Here is a 24,286-nt window from a genome sequence, read left to right on the forward strand (position 1 = left end):
GGAAAGTTTAAAGTTGCTTAAATAACATGAATATCATTATCATAATGCGGTCATAAAGCAAAATTTTTTTAAGAAGAGGAAAGGTAAGGAGAAGTTTCAGTCTGGGGCGGCGAGGACGGGAGCGGAGGTTCCGGAGAGGGCTACGGAAGGCGGGGCACGGAGGTAGAGCCCCTCGGGCCCCGCCCGCCCCGCCTGAAGCTAGAGCCTCTCCCCGCCCAGCCGTCTCCGCCCCGCCGCGGCCCTCCTCTCGCGCAAGCGCAGTGCTCCTGCTTCCCCGCCGCGGAGGGGCGGGCTCGCAGCCAGGGAGTGTATTCGCATCGATCGCGAGCGCGCGGCGATTGCTTCTGTCTGTCGTTTAGGTATGGCGCCCGCGAGGCAGCGAAGAGGCAACCGGAACCCAGGTCGGGGGCTCGTTCGGTGGTGACCGCTGCCCACGGTCGAGTTGGCTATGGGCGAGCCAGGCTTCTTGATCACGGGAGACCGCGCCGGTGGCCGGAGCTGGTGCTTGCGGCGGATAGGGATGAACGCCGAGTGGCTGCTGCTGGAGGATGGGCGCGAGGTGGGGGGGTAGGGGTCCCGTCGGGACGAGGGACGGGGGTTGGCGGGCGCTGGGTTGGGGAGGGAGCGAAGGCGTTAGGGTGGGCGGGATGGGTGGAATAGAAGGGCTGGGAGCTGGGAGGAGAGCGAGTTGTGAAGGCCGGGTGCTGAGAGGGAGACGGGAGAAAGTCTGGTTCTGGTGCGAGCGTTTGTGGGGGTCTGAGGGGGGAGGTGTTTGGGGAGAAATGGGAACCAAGTGGGAGAAAGTCGAGTTCGGCTCTGGGGAGAGCTGGGGGGCTTCAGCGGGCCGGGTGGGGACCGAGGCCCTGGCCCGAGGGAAAAGAGGTGAGAAGAGGGCCCTTTCGGAAGAGGCCCGGGCCTGAAGGACGAGCCGGGGCAGGCGTCGGGGTTGTGGGGAGGAGCCGAGTGGAGGGGCGTGGCGAGCCGGGCGTGTAGAGGATGTGAAGAGATGCTGCGGTGTCGAGGAGGAGGGGACAGGGAACTGGGACAGCCGCAGTTTGGGTCGCTGGAAGCCCTTCGGTGCCCAGCCTGGGGCCGAGGAACCGAGACAGAGCTGCCCCCACTCCCAGCAGAGTCCGCAACCGCCAAGGGTCTGAGGCGGAGCCTGGAAGGGCTGCCGAGGGCGAGAACTTTCTTGAGTTGGTTTTGAAACCGATTTTGAGTTGTGGGTTGTGTCTCTTAAAATACTCAGACTGTAATGTAAAAACGTCTTCCTCTTTTCCAACTCTTTGAAGGAGATTGGCACTTTGGGATGGGCCACCTTTATCCTGTGAGCCTGGTACCCCCGAGGACAGCCCAGGTGGCACCCCTTGAGGGGGGCCCGGGGTGGGGATTTAGAGTTCTCTCTAGAGACTGCTTATTATCTTTGTTAATGCAGTCATAAGTGCATAATGTTTTAAAAATGTGGAAAAGGAAAGGTGAGGCACGGTTCCAGTTGGGGACCCATTAGGACCGGGCGGAGTCTCTAGAGACAAGGAGGGAAGAGAAGGGAGGGAGAGTTAGATTGCAATCAGTTTTGGAAGGAGAACTGGGTCAGGGACGAGCTTGTGGCGAGTGGAACCATTTGAATTTTGGAAATAATTTGTATGAAAGGTTCCTCTTGCGGTGAAAGTGGGTGGGTGGGTGGTCGTTCTGTTATAAATTAAAGAAGCGTTTTGACTATTATGTATGCTTAGTTAGATATTTCCTATAAGCCATGCAGTCTCAGTCTCAAAGGTATTTATTAATAGTAATGAGTACTTATGTTGTTTGGTTTACTGTGAGAGGGACAAATAACTTCTGCACTCTAAGAGTTTAGGGCTTGAATGGGGAAAGGGTTTATACAATGAAGCAATCTAAGAACATCCGTGTGGGCTGCGTGATCAAGTGCCAAGATGTGGATTATTTAGTAATATCCTGGGGCAGTGGTTCCTCAAATCAGAAGAGGGATTCAGGTCCAGCCTTAAATGTTGCGAGATTGGGGGCATTATAAAGGGTTACATGTGTGCTGTGGTTTGAGGAACACCAGGAAGACATCTCTGCCCCCAGACACCTCTTTTGTCCAGGTATTAGTGCCTAAAAGTCCACATTAGGCATTCGTTATTTCAGCTTGAGCACTGACCTTCCCATGTATGGCCCTTTCCAAAAGCATATATTGTTGTGAATTTTAACAGATTGAGACACTAACACCTGAATAATAACCTGAATAATACAGTTATACACAAAAATAAGTTATTTCACATACATTACTTAATCTGATCCCTACACATGCACTGCACTCTTAGTGGTCAAGTGTTAACTCATTCTTTCAGATTCAGTTGCTGTGGTTTAATATTCCTCTGAATAGCTTGGTAATGGTACTATCTTGGCCAAGTAGGATGAGGAGAAAGAATTAAAGCACCTGTAGCAAGTGCAAGAGGACTGCAAAGCATTCCTAGACATATTCTAAACTACTGGATAGTTTTGTGTGGGGCCATGCTATGGGGAGAGACCCATACCCAGAGAATGGTAAAGGCACAGTGGGAAGAAGGCAGAGTGCCTCAGGGGCCTGTGGGGAGGAGAAGCCTGCCAGGCCTGGCTGTCTGCAATGTCAGGTCTTAGGCAGTAGTTGGAGCGTAGCCTGCAGTGTGTAGAAGCAGCGGTCTGAATCAAAGCCAGGAGATAAAGTTGTATTTATTGTATTATAATGGTCCCCACACCATAACAAAAGCAGGTTTGCACAAGATTTTGAAAGGCATGTTGATATCTTTTAGTTATAACAGAAAAGTAAGATCAGTTCCCTGCCTTTCCAGTTCTCAAAGTCTCAGATGTTGCAGATAAAATAATAAAACAGGGTTTCTCTCATTGCAGTGAAGAGAATCCTCAGTAAATTGTCTGCCTAAATGAGTGTCCTTAAACTTCTTAAACCAATCTAGAGTTTGGTGGAAAAACAAATAAGTAGAGATTTCTTACAAATTAGCTAGTTCCCAGGCACTGTGAATATCTAGGCCTTTGGGGTAAAACCCATAGTACTTTTCTTTTTCCCCTTTTTTTGTCTTTGGTTTTTGTGAAGCTTTTTGCTCCAAGGAAAGGATGGTTCTGAAGTATTTACTAGTCATCTGGGAGACAGCAGGAGTCATGCCCAGGAGGAAAGAGATAGCATTAGTGAAGGTGGACAAGGACAAGATGATCTTTTAAATTAATAATGTGAGTAAGCTCAAAGACTTGCAAAACTGTTGTAAATGGAAACAACCCCTAACATATGGTTGACAGTTTGTCAGCACTCAGTTCCCATGGGAAATTTAATGTTATGAGTGGTGCTAAGATTTCCACATAAGCTCATGGTACTCTTTAACTTTAATATAGGTAGAATTTCAGTAGTACCAAGATAAATTCTAGGACCAGGCAGTGAATGGAAGCAAGAAAGAGAATGTTTCTTTTTTTCTTGGGTTCAGAATCTGTAGGAGGCAATTTCGGAAAAAGGCAGTCTTCTACCTTTTCTGTACTATTTTCTCCCGGCTACCTACTGTGGCAGTCTAGCGGTCTCCCTCTAGTATTGAAGTGAAAATGTAATACTTCCTCTATGAGAAATAAATACTTAAATGGACATTTTTGCTGGATATGGATGACAGATAAATCCTTAAGCATTCTATTTTTAAAGGATATATGTATTAATTCAGAAGGACTTATATAATTAATGGAATTTCTGGCAAACTGTCAAAGAACTGAAAAACCTCATACTCAGAGTTTGGGTGGAGTGGTCACCACAACATTTTATTTATTTTTTTATTTTTATTTTTTTTTGAGACAGAGTCTCACTTTGTTGCCCAGGTTAGAGTGAGTGCCGTGGCGTCAGCCCAGCTCACAGCAACCTCAAACTCCTGGGCTTAAGTGATCCTACTGCCTCAGCCTCCCGAGTAGCTGGGACTACAGGCATGCGCCACCATGCCCGGCTAATTTTTTCCATATATATATTTTTAGTTGTCCAGATAATTTCTTTCTATTTTTAGTAGAGACAGGGTCTCGCTCAGGCTCGTCTCGAACTCCTGACCTCAAGGGATCCACCCGCCTCGGCCTCTCAGAGAGCTAGGATTACAGGTGTGAGCCACCGCGCCCGGCCCACCACAACATTTTAAAGGGAACAAGTGAGATTTTAATAAGAGTCCCTAGCTGCTGCTCATATTTTCTAGTGGTAATAATATAGTTTACAACTTCTGACCTGCAAAAATGCCCATTCTGGAATCTGGGAGGACCCATGGACAAGATCTCTTTCATTATTTACAAATATAGTACTTACAGAACACCATGCCAGGCACAGAAATACTGTGGTAAATAAGACACATAAAGTCCCTGTTTATGAAGTTTGTATTTTGGTAAGTGGGAGGGGGGAAAAAAGTAAAACAAGCAAGATAATTTTGGATTGTTATAAGTACATCCTAATACCTGTAGAAATGTGATGAGGGGAATCAGACAGCAACTTTAGATAAGGGTAGTCAGGCTTATGAGTAGCTGAAATTTGAAAGATAAGGTACCCATGCAAAGATCTGAGAGAAGAGTGTTCTTAGTAGAGGGGACAAGGAGAAGACCCTCGGGTAGGCTGGAACTGGTGAGGGGTGGGGGTGGTTAAGGAACAAAAAGAAGACTTGAGTGGCTGAAGCAGCTAGTATTGCCACCATGGTGTGAGAGATAGACTAAGCAGGTGGAGGGGCTCAGGACATTCAGGGCCTTATAGGCCATGGGAAGAAGTGTGAATGATTGGAGGGTTTTAAGGAAAGAAGGGAAATGATTTACATTTCCACTCTAGCTGCTATGTGAAGTTTAGGGGGACTAGAGTGGGAGCAAAAACAGAGGCCAGGTGGTTTGGACTAAGGTCGTAGCTATAGATAGAAATGAACAGATTTAGAACATATTTGAATTACAGCCAGTGGAATTTACTGATGAATTGAATGGAGAGATGAGGGACAGAGGTGAATCAAAGATGGCTTCTGGGTTGAGCACTTGGTTGGATGGTAGTGTTAATTACTGAGATGAGAGTTTGTGGGGAGGAGTAGATTAGGTCAGAGGAAGTCATGGTGGACTTTAAGCAACTGAGGAGGACAAGCATGATTCTGAAAGATTTTCAAAAGGAGCAAAGAGGGCAGTTTTTAGAAAACCGTAGACTTTGGCTTAATGTTCCCAGTTACGCTTGTGATATATATGGGTCATTAAAGAGGTAGCTTGTACACTGAGAAGAATAAGCCAGGAATTCTAAGACTTGGATCTCAGAAGAATTCATTTCCTTCCTTCACAGGGTTGTTATGAACTAGACTGGTCCGTCAGGAAAGTATGATAGATGTGAATTGGGGCTTCCTTTCAACCTTTTCCAGAGGTTCTCATACTGTCCTTGTGGATAAGATGAAGAATATATGCTCAATGCAAAGGCTTTGTTGAATGCAAAGACTGGTTGAAGGTATATCCAAATCATGTGGGTTAATGTTTACTAAGCTTTCTGGAAGGTACAGAAGGCATAGTATTAATTTGGTGGGTGACTCAAAGCTGGAAGGATATTGAGTATGTCTAGTCTGATGGCAGATTGAAAATTCAGAAGGATCTTGATAAACTGGTGTGATAGGCTGAATTAAGAAGATGAAATTTAATAGGAACCAATCTAAGGTCCTGCACTTGAATCCGAGTCTTTCTTTATTGGTTAAGTATAGAATGGATGAGACATGACTTATCATAGCAATTCTTGGGAGGAGGAAACCAAGAAATTTAATCATTCTTAAGTCTGAGAGTACATTGGCAGTGCACTAGATCTGCTATGAAAGCTAATTCAATTTATATGCTGCAATAATAATATCTATAACTGGGAAAGTGATACTTGAATTTGACTGCTTAATAGAAATTAAGTTTACTTTTCTTAATGTGGTGTCCAGGAAAAGAGATAAACCAGGAGTCCTTTCAAAGACTCATTAGAATGGCAGAGAGACTCAAACCCTTGCCTGGGAGTTAGGTTGAAGTAACGGGGAGTACAGAGGCAGAGAAGACTCAGTCACTTTACAGTTGTGACGTGGAAGGAGGAATGGGGATTTTCTGATGGTGTCCAGGGCAGAGCCAGTGCCAGTGGATGGTATTTATAGGGAGAAAGATACCAATTCAGAGCCATTAAAAAAAAATTGGAGGGCCTGCCTTGTATAAAGGCTGCAGTTTGTGGCATTGTTTAAGATGAGTTGATTGGGGATGTGTAGAAAGAATTTCTCCATCTCATGGGTAATTGAACCAGATGACCTTTCAGGATCCCACCAACCCTGAGATTCCATGGGTAACTCCTTTTAGCTTTTTTTCGTCACAACTTGTTGGCTTTTTCTTATTTGGTGGCTCCCATGACAGCTGAAGAGGAGATAGCAGATAAATTGTTTGCAGTCTATGGGAGGACCTGTGCACACTGCTAGTTGACTAGATTCAGTACAATGACTGACTGTGTCTCTTAACATTGTTGTCTTCCTAGGTGACTGTAGGACGAGGATTTGGTGTCACGTACCAACTGGTGTCAAAAATCTGCCCTCTGATGATTTCTCGAAACCACTGTGTTTTGAAGCAGAATCCTGAGGGCCAGTGGACCATTATGGACAACAAGGTACAGGAATTCACAGGAGCCTGATGACATTTATTGATTTTTTTGGTTTATTTTTAAATTACTTTTTTTTTTTGCATAGGTAATTAATGGTACAAAATTCCAAACTATAATAGTATCTTCTTCTCCCCTAGCTACCCAGTTCTCTTTCCCAGAGGCAATTACTGCTATATACTGTCAGAGATTAGATTATGCCAAAATAATTTCTCATGATTTGGGCTGAAGTTTGTTACCGTGAAGGGAGCACCTGAATTGGGGCAGTAGGTCCTATTCCAGAAACTAGACTAAGTGACTGGGAGAATTAGCCCTTCTTAAGGTGAAGATCCACAGACGCTGGGAATCTGCTGAAGCTCCTAGAGTACGCCTGTGATTCAGCAGACAAGGGGAGGAGGGAGAAACTGAGCTGATTGCACTTAGCTCCTTCCCTTCCTCATGATCCTTTCAATCAGAGTAACACCCCCTTCCCTGTTTCTAAAACCTGTTTTCCATATTGGTATTCTGATGGTTTCCTTTGAATAAATGCTTTTTCTGCTTTAAACAATTTGGAAAACCACTGATTTAGTGGTAAATGTTCTAAGGGAGGTGGAATCATACATAAAGCCCGGCAATTAGAGAGTATCTAAAGTGCAGATAAACCAGCAACCAGGAATATAACGAAAATACAGACTGTGAGGTGAGAGAAATTCTAATGCAAACAGTTAAGGTTTAGGAAGTATAAATGTCTTAAGGCAGCATTTCACACTGCTTCATTGGCCTGGCTAGAAGTATTTTAAAGGTACCTATTAGAAGAGAAGGATATCCCACAGGCCTCACTTTGCATGCATAAAACTGCTAGATTTAAGCTGGTGGAGAAGAGCTTGGAATTCCTGCTCTAGAGTTGAGTTGACAATGTGTCGAAGGAGACAGTATATAAATGCCAAGTAAATTGGTTCGGCACTTTCAGCAAGGCACCATGAGCGGAGGAGAAATTGGTCCTGAGATTATCTAGTTTAACTCCTTATGTAGACAGTTGAATATGAAGCCCAGAGAGATAACTGTCTTGCCTAAGGTCTCTGTAACTGGTAAGTGGGCAAATGAGCCAGGACTTAAACTCAGGTAAGTTTCTCTACTATGCCCTGTTGCAAATACCAGTAAAGTACATAAGCAATTTATTTTACTGGCTTCATGATTTAAAAAATTAATTATGTATTCTGGCTGAAAGGTTTTAAAGCCTCTGTAGTAGCTTATATCAAAACACGTTAAGGGCCATGTAAGGTAGGTCAGGCCTGTAATACTAGCACTTTAAGGGGCCAAGGCAGGAGGATCCCTTGAGCCCAGGAGTTGGAGACTGGTCTGGGAAACTTAGTGAGATCCTGTCTCTACAGAAAATAGAAAAATTAGCCAGGCATGGTGGTGTGTACCTGTAGTTCTACCTACTTGGGAGGCTGAGGTAGGAGGATCGCTTAAGCTCAGGAGTTTGAGGTTGCAGTGAGCTAGGCTGACGCCACGGCACTCTAGCCCGGGCAACCGAGTGAGACTCTGTCTCAAAAAAAAAAGAAAAAAAAAAATTATCCCCAAATTGAAGGAAGGAGTAAATTTGACTTCCGTATTCTCCAAAAACTATGTTCAGAACTAGAAGGCAATGGATCAGAATCGTCTAAAAAGATCTGAGAGGCCAGGCACAGTGGCTCACGCCTGTAATCCTAGCACTTGGGAGGCCGAGGCGGGTGGATCGCTCGAGGTCAGGAGTTGGAGACCAGCCTGAGCAAAAGTGAGACCCCCGTCTCTACTAAAAATAGAAAGAAATTAGCTAAACAACTAAAAATATATATAGAAAAAAATTAGCCGGGCATGGTGGCGCATGCCTGTAGTCCCAGCTACTTGGGAGGCTGAGGCAGGAGGATTGCTTAAGCCCAGGAGTTTGAGGTTGCTGTGAGCTAGGCTGACTCCATGATACTCACTCTGGCCCAGGCAACAGAGCGAGACGCTGTCTAAAAAAAAAAAAAGTTAGGAAAAGATGTTTTCTTCATCCAAGTTGACTATATGAGATATGGGATTACAGTGTTATCGAGGTGAGTTCTTTCCTGCTTCTTTCCTTATGTGCAATGTGGATGTGATCCATTTATGGGATTAGCAGATGTCAATAGGTTGGGAAGCCACCAGCTGACCAATTTTAGTGTTCTTTGAATATCACCCACAGGAATACAGAGGCAGCCTATGCCAGTGACAGATCGTGACTGCTGTGGGCTCACTCTCCAGTGTTGCTTTGTACTCTTTTTTTTCTAGGGCTGTTGTTATATGACTCTCTTCTCAGGTCTCAGTCAGGTAAAATAGAAGAAAGTTAGGTTCCTAATTTTTCCAAGACTTTTCTGTACAATTGGTTTAAACCTTTTGGCTATGATTGTGAGGTAACTGATTTTTTTTCTTTTTCTTTTTCTTTCAATAGATTTAGGGGTACAAGTGGTTTTTTGTTATGTGGATGAATTGTATAGTGGAGAAGTCAGGGCTTTTAGTTTACCCATCACCTGAATAATGTATATTGTACCCGACAGGTGGTATTTGGTCTTTCAAGCCCTTCCCATCCTTCCCCTTCTGAGTCCCCAAAGTCCATTATACTACTCTGTATGGCCATGTATACCCATCATTTAGCTCCCACTTATAAGTGAGTACATGTGGTATTTGTTTTTTCTTTCCTGAGATAATTCACTTAGGTTAATGGCTTCTAGGTCCAACCAAGTTGTTGCAAAAGACATTGTTTTATTCTCTTTTATGGCTGAGTAGTATTCCATGGGGTGTGTGTGTGTGTATGTGTATGTATATACCCCCACATTTTTTTATCCATTCATCAGTTAATGGGCACTTAGGTTGATTCTGTATCTTTGCAGTTGTGAATTGTGCTGTGATAAACGTACAAGTGTATGTGTCTTTTTGATAAAATGACATCTTTTCCTTTGAGTGGATACCCAGTAGTAGGATTGCTGAATCAAATGGTAGGTCTACTTTTAGTTGTTTGAAGTGAGGTAACTGATTTTTGAGTGAAGCTAGGACTGGGGTGTTTTGATGGAACAATTTTTACAAGTAAACCTCCTACCTCTTTTTTTTGGCATAACAGAGGCTCAGAAAGGTTTCTGGTTTCTTCATGGCATGATGCTATGGTAGCCCTCTTCTGCTGATAAAGGACTTGCATTTCAGCTGCAGGATATTATTGTTATTTTTATAGTCATGTTTGAAGTCATCTGCCAAGTCTCTTTCAAGAGTTAGGTGTTTCTAATAATTCAAAACTCAGAACTGTGCTCTCTCATCATAGTCTCTTTCACCTGCTGGAATGACCAGCAAGTAAGAGCTTTAACTATAGATACAAAAATTGCACCAAATGTTATTTTGGTTTAAAATTGGCCTAAGATAAAGAAAAAAACCACGGAGAACAGCTAACTCTGCATACAATATGAGGATGGTTCTAGTTGTATAGGTTTCAGGTAATTGATGATCTTCAGACAGTCCACCCTTTGTATTGGTATCCAGCTCTTCTGTAAAATCACTTGTTTCACAGTTATAATGCGAAGTGCTTTAGAGGCTAGATGTGTCTTATTTGAGCCTTTTCCATTATTCCCCTCCCCTCCTGTTGCTTTTCACCTGCTTCTTGGTGATTCCTACCTTTGTTCTTCTGTGGGCTCTAGCATTTGAAGTTTCCGGTGAGCATACTCTATGGGAACAAACCTTGCTGCTTGGGATAGTTCATATTCTGGTCTTCCAGCAACTACAGCAATGGTTTTCAAGTTTTTGCCCTTACCTGGGGTACTTTTTAAAAATAACTGATGGTAGCACAATAAAATTAAGAATGTCCATTCATCAAAAGACACTATTGAGAGAGTGAAAGGCAAACTCAGAGTGGAGAATGTTAACTACATACTATAATCAGTGAAAGACTTATACTCAGATACATACAGAACTCCAAATCTGTAAGAAAAAGACAGGTACAAGCTAATTTTAAAAACGGGCAAGAGACAGGCCCTTCACACAAGATTGTATCCAAATGTTCAATATCCATGGAAAGTGTTCAAACTCATTAATGATCAGGGAAATGCAAATTGAAACCACAGTGAAATACCACTACACATTGACCAGAATGGCTAAAATTGAAGACTGCCAATGCCAGGTATTGGCAAGCATATGGAGCAAGTAGTGCTCTTAACTCTTCTGGTGGGAGTATAAACTGGTACAACTACTTTGGGAAATTATTTGGCATTGTTTGTTATACTTGAACATATGTATAGCTCATGACACAGTGTTTTCACTCCCAGGGAAACAACCCAAATGTCCATCAATAGAATGGATAAACAAACTGGAATATTCTTACAATGAACTACTATATATAACAACATGACTATACCACACAAACATAATATTGATGGAAAGAAACCAGACACAAAGAATATGATGCCATTTATAGAATGTTCAAAACCAGGCAAAATTAATATGTGCTGTTAAGTCGGGATAGTAGTCACTTTATCTGGTGGAGGGAAGGGCTTACTGACTAGAAGGGGGCACAGTGGGTTTCAGGAATCCTGATAGTGTGGGTTTTGTTTTGTTTTTAACTTCATGGTAGTTACATTGAGATGTTTACTTTGTGATAATTCATCTATTTGTACATTATGATTTGTGTACTTTTATGTTTGTGTGTTGTGCTTTAGTAAAGCGTTTTTAAAAAATCTTGACTGATACACATCAATTAGAATTGCTAGAATAAAACTCATGATACCAAGTGCTTGGGAAGGATGCAGAGTAGCTGGAACTCTTAAGCATTGTAAGTAGGAATGCAAAATAGTACCTCCACCTTGAAAAACTATTTGGTGGTTTTGTGGGGGTTGTTTTCAATTTTTTTTTTCTCCTAAAAGATGAGGTCTTGCTATGTCACCCAGGCTAGAGTGAAGTGGCCCAATCAGCTCACTGCAGCCTCAAACTTCTGAGCTCAAGCTATGTTTGGTAGTTTCTTTCTTTCTTTCTTTCTCTCTTTCTTTCAAACTCCTGGGCTCCAGTGATCCTCCTGCCTCAGCCTCCCAAGTATCTGGGACTACAGGTGTGCACCAGCACACCCGGCTAATTTTTCTATTTTTAGTAGAGACGGGGTCTCACTCTTGTTCAGGCTGGTCTCGAACTCCTGACCTCAAGCTATCCTCCTGCCTAAGCCTCCCAGAGTGCTAGGATTACAGGCGTAAGCCACTGGGCCCGGCTGATGTTTGGTGGTTTCTAAGAGTTAATCGTCTTGCCCAGTGATCCTATTTCTAGACTAATGATAACTTATGTTCTCATAGAAACTTGTACGTGAATATTTTTAGTACCTTTATTCATAATTACTAAAACCTGGGGCAGAAACAGGGAATGGATAAGCTGTGGTCCACACATAATCTTCAATATTACTCAGCAATATACAAAATACTGATAATGTAACAACATGGATGCATCTCAGAGGCCTTATACTAAGTGAAAGAAGCCAGATTCAAAAGGGTATATACTGTATGATTCCATTTATGTTACATTCTAGCAAAGACAGGTCTATGTAGGGTACAGATGAGCAGTTGCTTGGGAATAGGGGAACAGTTAACTACAAAGGGGCACTGTATCTTGCCACAATTACACAACTACATGTGTTTGTATGTAAAGGTGACTTTAGTTCCCATCTCAGACCAGTTAACTCACGCTGAAGGTGGGACCCAGGCACTGCTATTTGTTTTAAACTTTCTTCAGGTGATTTTGCTTTATAGCCAGGTGATTTTACTGTACATTCAGGGTTGAGAATCACTGAGCTGCATAATTCATCTAGAAAACTTAAAGAAAACATTGCCTTTTGGCGTTGAGTTTCCACTGTCCTCAACTTCTGTGTAAAAACAGCTGGACAGAGCATCAGGTGAAGTAATTTGTGTCTAAGGGGGTGTGGATTATCCCACCTTTTTCCATTGATAGCAAGGAGACATCTGGCAGGCTTTTCTCTGAGTGTCATTTTACTGCTGCCGACATTGTTCAAGTTTTGATTACGAAAGACAACATCAAGAAAGCACTGAACAAAGCAAGATTTATTTAAACCATTGTATTTGAGGTCATATCCTGTGCAGTACTTGATTGTTCTTGTGCAGCCATGGGATTTTCATCCTTTTCTATAGTCTTCCTGTAAACAAACGGACCTAACTCAGGGCTGTGGTCCAAATTATACCACTAGGTGTCACCAAGAAGTGATGAATGGGTAAACGTAGAAGAATCCAAGGACAAAGTGTGATGGGAGAAGTTTGAGAGCTTATTTTCCAGACTGAAAGGGCTCTGAAGGAGGTGGGTTAATGCAGAGGATCTAGTGGAGGGCTGCAGTATGTCTTGGAAGTTGCCCCAGCTCTTCTTAAGGATTCCTTGTTCTCTCTAGCCTTGGCCTTCTTCTGTAACCCTATTTATTTTACCTAATCTTTGTCTTTGAGACTTTTCTTATATTTCTGTAACTTGGTATTAGGTGACCTCCTATGTCACATTATTTTTTCTGAGACCCTTTTCCTGAGTATAATCTAAAATTGACTATTCTACTCTAAAAGTGTTCTCAAATAGATTGTTCTGGCTTCATCCCCCTCCTTTGTTATATCCCCATCTGTTGTTTTGGAAGTCAGCAGAACTGATCACTCCCTGTAGTTTCTCAGGATGAACAGAAAGGATGGGAGAAGGCTGGCCAGATGAGGCAGGTTAGGCCCAGGGCAGTGGAGAAAGACCAGTCTTTCTCTCCTTCTTTCTGCTCAAACCAAATAATATAAAATAAAACCGGAAACAGGAGCCTAATGCCAAACAGAGCTAAGATCTGATCTCTACTTCCCCCTCTTTCTCTGTGCTTTTTTGTCAAGACTCCCGTCCTTCATATTTGGATTGACCAGGGATTTTGAAAGTAGGTAGCTGTAGATGCCAGTGTAAACATAAGTCTTAATCTCAATTCAGAAGTGAGCTTCATCTCTGGCCTGTCCCCTAGGTTTAAGTCTTTGATATGGGTTAAAATGCCCACCAATATCTTTTAAGTCTAAATCCTGCATTTGTTTCAAATCTATTTTAGGACTTATCATCTTTGTTTAGTATCCCTTGGCTTACCCAGCTCCACATGACATTACTTTGCATTTATAGGCTATGCCATGTAATCCCACATTTACTTATTTGTGCCCTTGTGTTGTCCTTTCTACAGTTAGCTGGATATCTTTATATCTTCTACTTTCGCACTATTTACCTTGCAAGACGCTGAGCATTGAATTGAAGTGATTGTTGATAAATCAATTGAACCAAGACATAGTAATAGTAGTGGGCATTTATACATGTAATACCATGTGCCCAGGCTGTCCTGAGTATATTACATATGTTATCTCATTGAATCCACACAAACACCAAGAGGAAGAGACTGCTATTACCACCCATTTTATACATGCAGTAACTTGGCCATAAAGAGGTCAAGAAACCTGCTCAGAGTCACACAGCTGTTAAGTGATGGAGCTGTATTATAAAGCAGGTAGTCTGACTCCAGGATCAATGCTCTTAACCCTATACCTGACTTCATTAAAACTATAAAAGTAAATATTTATCAAGCTTTTATTATATGTGGGTCACTATGCTAAGTATTTTACATGTATTATTCATTCCTCACAGAAACAGTGTGAGGTAGGTACGGTGCTATTACTATTCTACAGACAAAACTGGGGTACAGAGAGGTTAAGTAAATTGCCAAACGTCATGCAGCTAGTAATAAGCCCAAGGTGGTGCACTTGGGCTACGAACCAATATCTGTCTGAGTCCAGAGCGCCAGCTCTTAATCACTATCCTGTATTGCCCTTTGTTAGTATTAGTTGGGTCAGATCCTACCTGCAATTTGACCCCAGTACAAGGTAGGGTACTCTTTTTTTGGTTTATGTGTACTAGGAGGCACTTTGCTAGTTCACCAGTGTGTTGAGGGACTGCATCCAGAGACAGTGCTTGAGTAACTTTCCTGGCCAAGCCTATTCATGGCCCTCTCCATTACATACTGTTTCCTTCACTAATTGCATTTTTTTCCAGTTTGGGGCCTTTGGCTCCAGTTTAGGTTAATAGGAGCAATCCAGTTTCCATTTCCTTTCGTGCTGTTGCATATGCTTGGTAAATCATCCACCAGTAATAGGATAATTCCTGCCTGTTATACAGGCAGTGCTCTGTGGAGGCATGAATGTGAAATATAGGTAAAAGCCAAAGCACTGTTTAAAGAATGCTGTTTCTAAGGATAGTGGTCTATGAACATTTGTTTTCTAATTGTTTTCAAGGATTTTCCTTCTGAAAAGGCAGAAGGTTTTGAGGCAGCAGGAGAGAAGTTCTGTTTAAGAGAAGGAAAATCATGAAGCTTATTTTGTCTGTCTTTCCCTTTCCCCAGAGTCTAAATGGTGTTTGGCTGAACAGAGAGCGTCTGGAACCTTTAAAGATCTATTCCATCCATAAGGGAGACCACATCCAGCTTGGAGTGCCTCTGGAAAATAAAGAGAATGCAGAGTATGAATATGAAGTCACTGAAGAAGACTGGGAGAGGATATATCCCTGTCTTTCCCCAAACGGTGATCAGATGATGGAAGAAAATAAGGGCTTGAGAACTAAAAGGAAATTTAGTTTGGATGAATTAGAGGGTTCTGGAGCTGAAGGACCCTCAAATCTGAAATCTGAAATAAGTAAAGTGTCTTATAAACCTGGTCAGCTAGTGAAGTCTCATGGGAGAGGTGAAGTGGCCAGTCAACCCTCTGAATATTTGGATCCTAAGTTGACTTCTCTTGAGACAAATGAAAAGACCACAGAGTCTGGCCCCCCAGAAGTCACAGAGCTTCATCACAAGAAGCAGAAAGCTTCAAACTCTTCAGCCTCTCAGAGCAGCTTAGAGATCTTTAAGGTGACGATATCCAGGATGCTTAAGCTGAAAACGCAGATGAAAGAAAAACAGGTAGCTGTTCTGAATATGAAAAAGCAGACCCAAAAGGAGAACTCAAAGAAAATTGTGCAAATGGAGCAGGAACTGGAGGACTTACAGTCCCAGCTGTGTGCAGAGCAGGCTCAGCAGCAGGCAAGAGTCAAGCAACTAGAGAAAACTTTCCAAGAAGAGGAACAGCATCTCCAGGTACCACACAGGAGGGAAAGACAAGAGTGCCCCTGAGGGTTGGGCACCTAGTTTGTGAGCCTCTGGCCAGAGCTCCTAGTTTCTGGGCCAGGTACCAAATGCTGAGCACCAGGGACAAGAAATGGAATGGGAACAGAAAACTTTGAGATAAAAGAAGGGGGTGGAGTAAAGGGTTAAGGCTTTAGCATGCTGATGATGAGATTAGGAGCCAGAGTTGGGGTGCCAAGATACGGTAAGGTGACAGCAGAGCCAGCCAGGACATAACTGATTTTAGGATACAAAGCTGAGGCATCTCAGAACCAAGGTAGTGAAGGTCAGATGCCATTGGGCCATATCCCTTAGTCCTAAGGCAGATACAGTCAGCTGTTTCCTCTGCCGTTGTTACACCTAACAGTTAGTTAGCTATGAGGGTTAGTTAACACTGTAGCTAACCTAGGAGGTGGGAGGCTAGAAAGGCAGAAAATGTGTTTCTGTCCTGAGCAGCTAGCATTCGAGGGGACAGGTATGCCATGAATGCATCGTTGGGTTGAGTGATAAGCCACCTTCTAGTAGGAAGGTAAAATAATGATTGTCTTAGCTGTGTCAAGGTAAGACCAAATGTGTTCCCATCCCCGAGTCATTTACTTAAATGACAAGCTCTTGGATAAAGCTTTAGACTAGAGCTGATCCTGTCCCTGCTCAAAATGTCATTTCCCATCTGGCAGGAACCACATGTTTTATTCCCACCCAGTTGCTTGGGTAATATTGAATGTCAAGAATTCCCCATTGTTGCCTTAGAACTGAGAAGGGCTGATCACAACTGAAGTGAATAAGCTTTTATCTTTTGTTTGAGTTGCTCAGGGTAAGGAATAACTACAAGTAGTGTTGGCTTATTTCTGAACAATTTATAAATTTCATTCTGATCTCTGCTATCCCCTTGAACTGGTAGTATTAGCAAGGGCCATGGATTAAATAGATCTTTTAAGGGTATTTGCTGGTTGCTTCTGTGTACCTTTTTGCTTCCCCTATCTAGCCTAGAGTAGTTCTTGAAATTAATAGAGGTTGGTTCATCTCTGTATATTTAGGGTATCACACCATCACCAGAGCAGAACGCTCTTTAAAGGAACAAGAGTTACTGTTGATTAACATTTGTGGCTGTTCTGGGCATTGTTTCAAGATGTAGCTTCAGAATCTTTTTATGATACCAAAATGTTAAAGGTGAAAAGGATGGGTTTAGAGAATTTCCCTAGGTATGAGTGGGTCATGTATAAATTACTTATGAAGCATATCTAGTCCCTTGTTTATTAGCCACATTTCCCTGTGCCCACCAAGCGCTAGAGATTTATCCTACCCCTACTGCTTGTTCAGAAGCTTGTTCAACCCTTGCTGCTTCACGCAGGTTTTTTTTTTTTTTTGAACACCCACATTGCCAGAATTCTGGTGGTTAGAAAGATGCTAAATGGTTTTTACCATTAAGGAATTTATCTTGTTGAGGGGACAAGATGTATTATGCACGTAATATAAACAGAGAATAGTTTTCGGTCAATGTAGTAAACTAGAGAACAATTTCAAGTTGCATATTAAATGGATAAATAATTCTTAAGGAGGGAAAGGCCCAGAGGTTCTTGTGGAAGGTACTGGACATAGGTTAATGAAGGTCTGGAAGGTGTCTACATTAGAGGGGGCTGATGGAGGGAATATAGCATGAGCTCATGTAAGGAGAGAGGGGAACAGTGTATAGGCTAAATGTCATAATGAGACTCAGAATGAGAGACAGTTTGGCCAGAATAGAAGGAAGAAACATGGTAGGTCTTGTGAGTGACAACATGGGGGATTCTCTCTGAGTTTAGACATTTGGTGGCTTGGAAGTTCTCAAGTTATATCCTTTTGGGAATCATAGCATTAGCCAATGAAGGAGGTTTGAACTGTTAGGCCGTAGTTTTTCCAGAATAACCACACTGGTGACTTGAAGCTGACAGCCCTGAGGTGTGCGATATTTGAGCAGTTAACTCTGCTCAAATCCTTTACTGCCAACAGCTTGAAGTAAAACAGGAGATTTTCCATCTGCTCCCTGCACCCTGTTGTTTCCAGATGCTCACACTAGCTGGTCTGCTCTGCTTGTTGCTGGATTTTGTTCCTTTTTTCCCATCCCTGCAGGGAAACCTTCCATTTTGTTTTGGCTTTGCAGGACTTGGAAAAAGAGGAAGGAGAAGAGGACCTGAAGCAACAGCTGGCCCAGGCTCTGCAGGAGGTAACTTATCTCTTGCCACTGTACTGAGATTATAGTGGGCCATGGAGTGGGGGGCATTCAGGCATCATGTGGCCACTGGCTGCCTCTGCTGCTTAGTCCATACCTCTGTGGCATCTCTAGTCTGTAAACAGAGCAGGTGGCAGCTGCTCACACCATCAGGTTGGAGTTTGGATCCTCACAGACTTGCCAAACCTCAGCATGAAAACTTACGTCTTCATCTGAGCAGAAGTTGCTCTGGTGAAGATGGAATGGAGCCTTAGCAATTAGGAGGCTCTCTGGGGAAGTGGCTTCACTTCCAGAAAGGTGAGGGCAGCAGAGGGGAAATGTGAGCTATGACTTGGCTACCAGGGCCTGTGAGGGCCTCCATTACCTCACTGTCCCTGAGCTGTAGCCATCTAAAAACCATTTGAGAATGTTCCAGTTAAGTATTTTAGGTCAATTTGAGAATGTGCAGTTTAACAGTCAAGCAAGAGCAAGACATATCTACTTAACAAAAGGGTAAAACTTAACAGGAATAGGCCGGGCGCGGTGGCTCACGCCTGTAATCCTAGCACTCTGGGAGGCCGAGGCGGGTGGATCACTCGAGGTCAGGAGTTCGAGACCAGCCTGAGCAAGAGTGAGACCCTGTCTCTACTAAAAATAGAAAGAAATTATCTGGCCAACTAAAATATATATATAGAAAAAATTAGCCGGGCATGGTGGCGCATGCTTGTAGTCCCAGCTACTCGGGAGGCTGAGGCAGTAGGATCGCTTGAGCCCAGGAGTTTGAGGTTGCTGTGAGCTAGGCTGATGCCATGGCACTCACTCTAGCCAGGGCAACAAAGTGACACTCTGTCTCAAAAAAAAAAAAAAAAAACTTAACAGGAATAAAATTCTCCTAAAAGATTGCATGTAATTTATTTCATTTAACTTGACCAGTCATTTGATTATTTTTTATGTGTCTTTCACATGTTTAAAACCTTTGTTTATGTATTAAGATGAGTAGTTTGCACATTTAGTCAGGTGGTTGGAGGAATGGTTCAGATTTCCTTGAGAAAAGTGAGCAAATTACATAAGAATTTGTTCAGAGGAATTTATCCTTACATTCTTTTATTGCATACCTACCTCCCAGTCTTACAGTGCTAACAGTCACGTAGTTATTTGTAAGCGTGACAGGGTGCCTGCCTTGATTTTCTTACAGTTTGCACAAATAGCTTTGGAAAGAACTAGGTGAGAATTAGTTAAGTCTTTTTGGAATTTTATTTTTTGAGCTTGTTCATTTTCTAGGGTGGGAGAGTAGGCATGTTTCCCATTTGAAGCATTATTAAATTAATATTCAGATATTGTTTTGAAATTGACTGAAAAAGAATATGGTAGTTCTACTTGGAAATCCCTGAGGAATCATTGAGTACCTTGCATCCACAATTCCTTAACCTCTTCAGAGACAGACAGGAAAAATCACTATCATCAAGAAATACTTGGCCATACATTTATTGGCCTAAAATGTGATACTTCTAGGTCATGGTTCTGTACCCTCATGCCTGGGGGACGTGCCACTCTCAGATGAAGCAATGGTTGGTTTTTGTTCCACCATGCTGGTCCCTCTGAAGCTGTTCTTTACCAACCTGTTACAAAAACTTGCATTTAAATAGAGCTTAAGAGACTTTCTGAATGCTTTTCATACCTGTTTTATTTTCATGTATGCATTGAGATAGGCGGGGGCATCTGTCTTCCCATTTTTATAGATGAGAAAGTTAAGGCCCATACTTCTAATTAGTGGTCAGGATGAAGACCCAGGCCTTCTGATGTAACTGGTTTTTCTGGAAGACCACACATTTTAAAATTTGTTTCTTGAGTAAAATTTTCAAAAATACTTCCCTTTATTCTGCCTTCTTTTAAAAAGGTTTTGAGGTGAAATTCTAAAGTATAAGCTGTAGTTAAGCATGAGGGAACTCATAAATTATGTTTCACAGATGTGGAACCTCTTGACATTTGGTGTAGGCAGTTCATCACATTGAATGAGCTATTAGCTCTTGGGCAGGCCATCTTCCAGAAGACACTGGGAGGGTTCAGGCAGCATTGCCTTATGAACATGCAGTGTGTGATTTGTAGAATAAATCGGTTAAAGATCTTTTTTATGTCAATGAAAATGACTGTCTAGGTTCCCTGAATCCCATTTCCCCCTGATTATTTCTTAAAAGCTACTCCCAGTGCTGGGTAGCTCATAATTACTAGTTTTTAAGCACTGGTTCCCAGAATTACTTGGGTGGCCTTTAAAAAAAAAAAAAATGCACATTTCTGGGCATCAAGACAAACCTACAGAATCAGACTCTCTGGAAGGCAGTGAAAGTTCTTCATTTGCTTTGGATGGCCATTAATGTTGGGATAGTTTCAGACAGACTAATGGATTTGGTGGCCTCTTACCCGATCTGCCCCCATCCCTAAAAAAAGGCAGCAAGTAGGTAGGATTTCCTGGTGGAATGAAGGCATTATTTTGAAATTACCAATTCATTGACCTTTGAACCAAAATCACTTACTAGAGCGAGGGAGCAGGCATGTAGGTGGCTAAAAGGAAGTATGCTGTGTAGTTCATCCTGATTGTATATCTGCTATGTTTCTGCAGCACTGGACTCTAATGGAAGAGCTAAATCGCAGCAAGAAGGACTTTGAAGCAATCATTCAAGCCAAGAACAAAGAATTGGAGCAGACCAAGGTACTGGAAAGAAGATGGAGGTTTAGAATTTGGTTAGTACATGCAACTCAGCATTTTCAACAGTGCAAGGGTTGCTATGGTGAATGAAGAGAGAAATTATGGCTGCTCCTTGCCTCAGGGGAAATAATCTATAAAATTATTCAAGCCTATAGAAGATTCAGCCTGTAAGACAATATCTTTTCTTTCCTTTGTTCAGAAACGAAATACTGGGAATAAGGCACTAGCACCCACATTCTAGTCCTTTGTCTATGGTGGATGCTTCTTTAGGGTGTGTCAGTGGTACAGACTAAGGAGTGTTGTAGTCAAAATAAAAAATAATTCCTCCTGATGTGTTCATGTAATTCCTTCCTATGTCAAATCAGTAGAACTTTTCAATTAGAGGTTATAAACTTAAATGCCCACCAGGGCCAGACAGGTAATAAAAGTGAGTGAAGACTGAGTGCAGTGGCTCATACCTGTAATCCCAGCGCTCCAGGAGGCTGAGGCAGGAGGATCACTTGAGCTCAGGAGTTTGAGACCAGCCTTAGCAAAAGTGAAACCCCATCTCTACTAAAAATAGAAAACTTAGCTGGGTGTGGTGTTGCACACCTATAGTCCCAGCTACTCGGGAGGCTGAGGCAGGAGGATCACTTGAGCCCAGGAGTTTGAGGTTGCTGTGAGCTACGATGATGCCGCTGCCCTCTACCGGGGGTGACAGAGCGAGACTGTGTCTCAAAAAAAAAAAAAAAAAGGTAAGTGAAGTGGCCTGGGTGTGAGAACATGGTAGAAAGCTGTGAGGACTGTGGCTCACTGGATGGGGATACTCACCTCCTACCCCAGGAGGCAACTGTTCTCTGCTCAGCCAGTTGTTGCCATCCAGAAATGTAAGCCAAGTATTATCAGATCTTGATTTTTCCATAGCAGATGGAAATCCAAATGTTCATGTGAAATATTCTAGTTTTCAAATATTGGCAACAAGTTCGGTTTTTGTGTGTTTTTTAATACCACTAAGGTGAAACTAAATAATTCTGCGGGCTAGATCCAGTGTGCAGGCCACCACTTTGCAACTTGAGTCTGACTTTGTCTCTCATCCTACCCTGTTTCACACAGCTGAGTATAGAAAGGAAGAGAAGACTTTCTTCTTAGTTGGTTTGATATACTTATCCTCTATTGAAATCACATAGTACCTTCTTCCCCAGTATTCAAGAAACTATATCTTTTTAAACCCAGTGATTCATAAGGTTTCAGAGAACTTGACTCTAGTTAGAAATGGATCCAGACCCTCTTCACTGCCCTAAGCAGTCTGACAATCTTTGCTTTGATTGGAAAAGAAAAGATCCAAGATGAGGCAACCACTCAAATATACCCCAAATGGCTTTTCCTCTCCCCATCAGGGGCTCTTGATGCTTTGTTTTGGGGAAAAGGTACTAACTTAAATAAATGTCTGCTTTAAGAGAGCATACCTAGGATCCTCCCTAAAAAGTGTGTCTGCAAGCAGTCTGACCTCTTGGGGAGGGCACAGGGAAATTGCACTGCAGACCTCGACCCTCAGCCTCAACCTCTGAAGGAGTGGGAAGTGGCAAGTATTATAGGGCAGGGAGCCTGAAGGTACTTCAAGAGGCCATCTCTCCAGCCTCCTTCCTCCAGAGGTATCTTTGTGTTATAGAAGAGGCAACTACAAAGAACACAGGGACCTTAGAACTAATTCAGGCTTCCTGCTTCTGTGGAGTGTTCCTCGTATCTTTTATTGTCCAGTGAGTTTTTAATTGTTTGGGATGATTTTATATCACCTCTGAACTGCAGCTTGCTATAGGATACTTAATGTCCTCTCTGGTCTTGGGGAGTTGGTGAGGTTAGTATGCCACCTTCATTTTTTCTCATTTGGTTAATTTGGGGGAAGGAGACAGAACCTGTAATGCAAATACTGAAAAAGTGGTGTTCTGGTCCATTTAGGCTGCTATAAGAAAATGCCATAAACTGGGAAGCTTATAAACAACAGAAATTTATTTCTCAAGGTTCTGAAGGATGGGAAGTCCAAGAACAAAGTGCTGGCAGATTAGGTGTCTGGTGAAAGCTGTCTTATTCATAGAAGGAGTTTTCTCTCTGTGTCCTCACGTGGTAGAAGGGGCAAACAAGCTCCTTCAGGCGCCTTTTATAAGGCCACTAACCCTATTTATGAGCACAGGGCCCTCATGACCTAGTTACCTCCCAATGGCCCCACCTCTCAATACTGTCACCTTGGGGATTAAGTTTCAACATGAGAATTTTGGGGGAACACAAACAGACCATAGCAAGTGGGGAGAGGGAAGAAAGGAAGTTAGCACTCTGTATTAGAAAGCAATTCTTGAGAAATAGTAATCCTTAGGGAAGGTTTTATTCTCATGTTGCTGCACCAGAATGAATTATTAAGATTCCTGAATCCTTTCCAGACAATTAACCCTAGTCCTTGTCCTGTTCTGCATTCTTGGTGGTTCTCTCAGAATAACAGGTGGGGTTGTGTGTCTCTGCAGGAAGAGAAGGAGAAGGTGCAAGCACAGAAGGAAGAAGTTCTCAGCCACATGAATGATGTGCTAGAGAATGAGCTCCAGTGTATTATTTGCTCAGAATATTTCATTGAGGTAATTATGAACAGTTGCTCACCCCGTCATATTCTCCCAACCCTGAATGGAGTCTGGGCTATACAGGCTACTTTGGCTACAGAGAAACATTCTCAAGAGACTTTTCTTCCGAGACCTTGTTATAGCTATTTGATTTCAAAGTGACCTCTAGAGATGGCCACTTCTCGTTTGTTCTTTAGTCTTCTTTCTCTTCACTATCCTTTTCTGTATTTCATCTGTTCTTAAACATTTATTTGGTATGATTAACATTTTTAGCTGTAATAAAGTTTTTATGTCTTTGTTCTTAGGGGGGAAACACGGTCACATGGCATTTGATTTTTGAAGTGTCAAAATAAAGCTGGTCAGTAAAGCTGTTTTTCCTTTACTCCGAATGGGCACAGTGCTAAGAGTAGGCTTATAGTGCAGCCTTTTAAACAGAGTGGTAAATGTCACTGATGTGTGGTCACTTTGGGAATACAGGGACCAAATCAATGTATTTCAGGGACTCTGAGGCTCCTTAAGAAAATGAAACGTCTCTCCCCTAGGCTGCCATTTGTTATCCTGTATATTTTTATACCAGCTCTTTTATTTTTAAAATATTCTGCCATTTGTGACCGGTTCATCTTAGAACCACAAGTGTTAAACTCAGGTTATTAAGTGACAGTGCTTTACACACTCCTTTAAAAAGGAAAACACTTACACACTCTGCTTCCTTTTCTCAGGCAGTCTTTAGGGAGTTTGGGTCTATCAGTCTCCTGAAAAATCTCTCCTGGGCAGACTTGTTTCTTTTTCTCTGGATTCATTTAGACTTCAGATCATAATTTCCCCCATAGTTTCTAGTCATATGAATCCCTACTTTGAAGAATGTTCAGTGTTGTTTTGGCAGGGCTTGTGGACTCTAGTAGAGAAAGACAAGGAAAGGGGGTTGGAATGGGTAACAAGTTAACCATACCAGAGCACCTGCACAAACATGTAAGAGATAAACAACTTGACCTGTTTTGTTTATAGAATAGTGCCTGACTTACTCTACTGGTAACCACTTAAA

The 24,286-nt window shown here is 42.4% G+C and overlaps 1 protein-coding gene across 5 annotated transcripts in view; it reads left to right on the forward strand.

The window, feature by feature from the left end:
• Positions 1–232: 232 nt before the first annotated feature.
• RNF8 (ring finger protein 8) overlaps positions 233–24,286 on the forward strand; it is a 29,722-nt gene continuing 5,668 nt past the window's right edge. The window contains exons 1-7 of one of the 5 annotated variants that reach the window (XM_045541876.1): positions 484–559; positions 5,306–5,464; positions 6,503–6,631; positions 15,015–15,743; positions 17,911–17,973; positions 20,576–20,665; positions 23,155–23,262. In XM_045541876.1, the coding sequence (XP_045397832.1) occupies positions 6,563–6,631; positions 15,015–15,743; positions 17,911–17,973; positions 20,576–20,665; positions 23,155–23,262 (1,059 nt within the window). In that variant the 5' untranslated portion in view covers positions 484–559; positions 5,306–5,464; positions 6,503–6,562. Of the gene's footprint in view, positions 560–5,305; positions 5,465–6,502; positions 6,632–15,014; positions 15,744–17,910; positions 17,974–20,575; positions 20,698–23,154; positions 23,263–24,286 lie in introns of all 5 variants that reach the window. The other 4 variants (XM_045541873.1, XR_006733245.1, XM_045541874.1 and 1 more) reach the window with 4 other exon arrangements.

Source organism: Lemur catta, chromosome 2 (genome assembly GCF_020740605.2).
Source record: "Lemur catta isolate mLemCat1 chromosome 2, mLemCat1.pri, whole genome shotgun sequence".
In the NCBI taxonomy this organism is placed as follows: Eukaryota; Metazoa; Chordata; class Mammalia; order Primates; family Lemuridae; genus Lemur; species Lemur catta.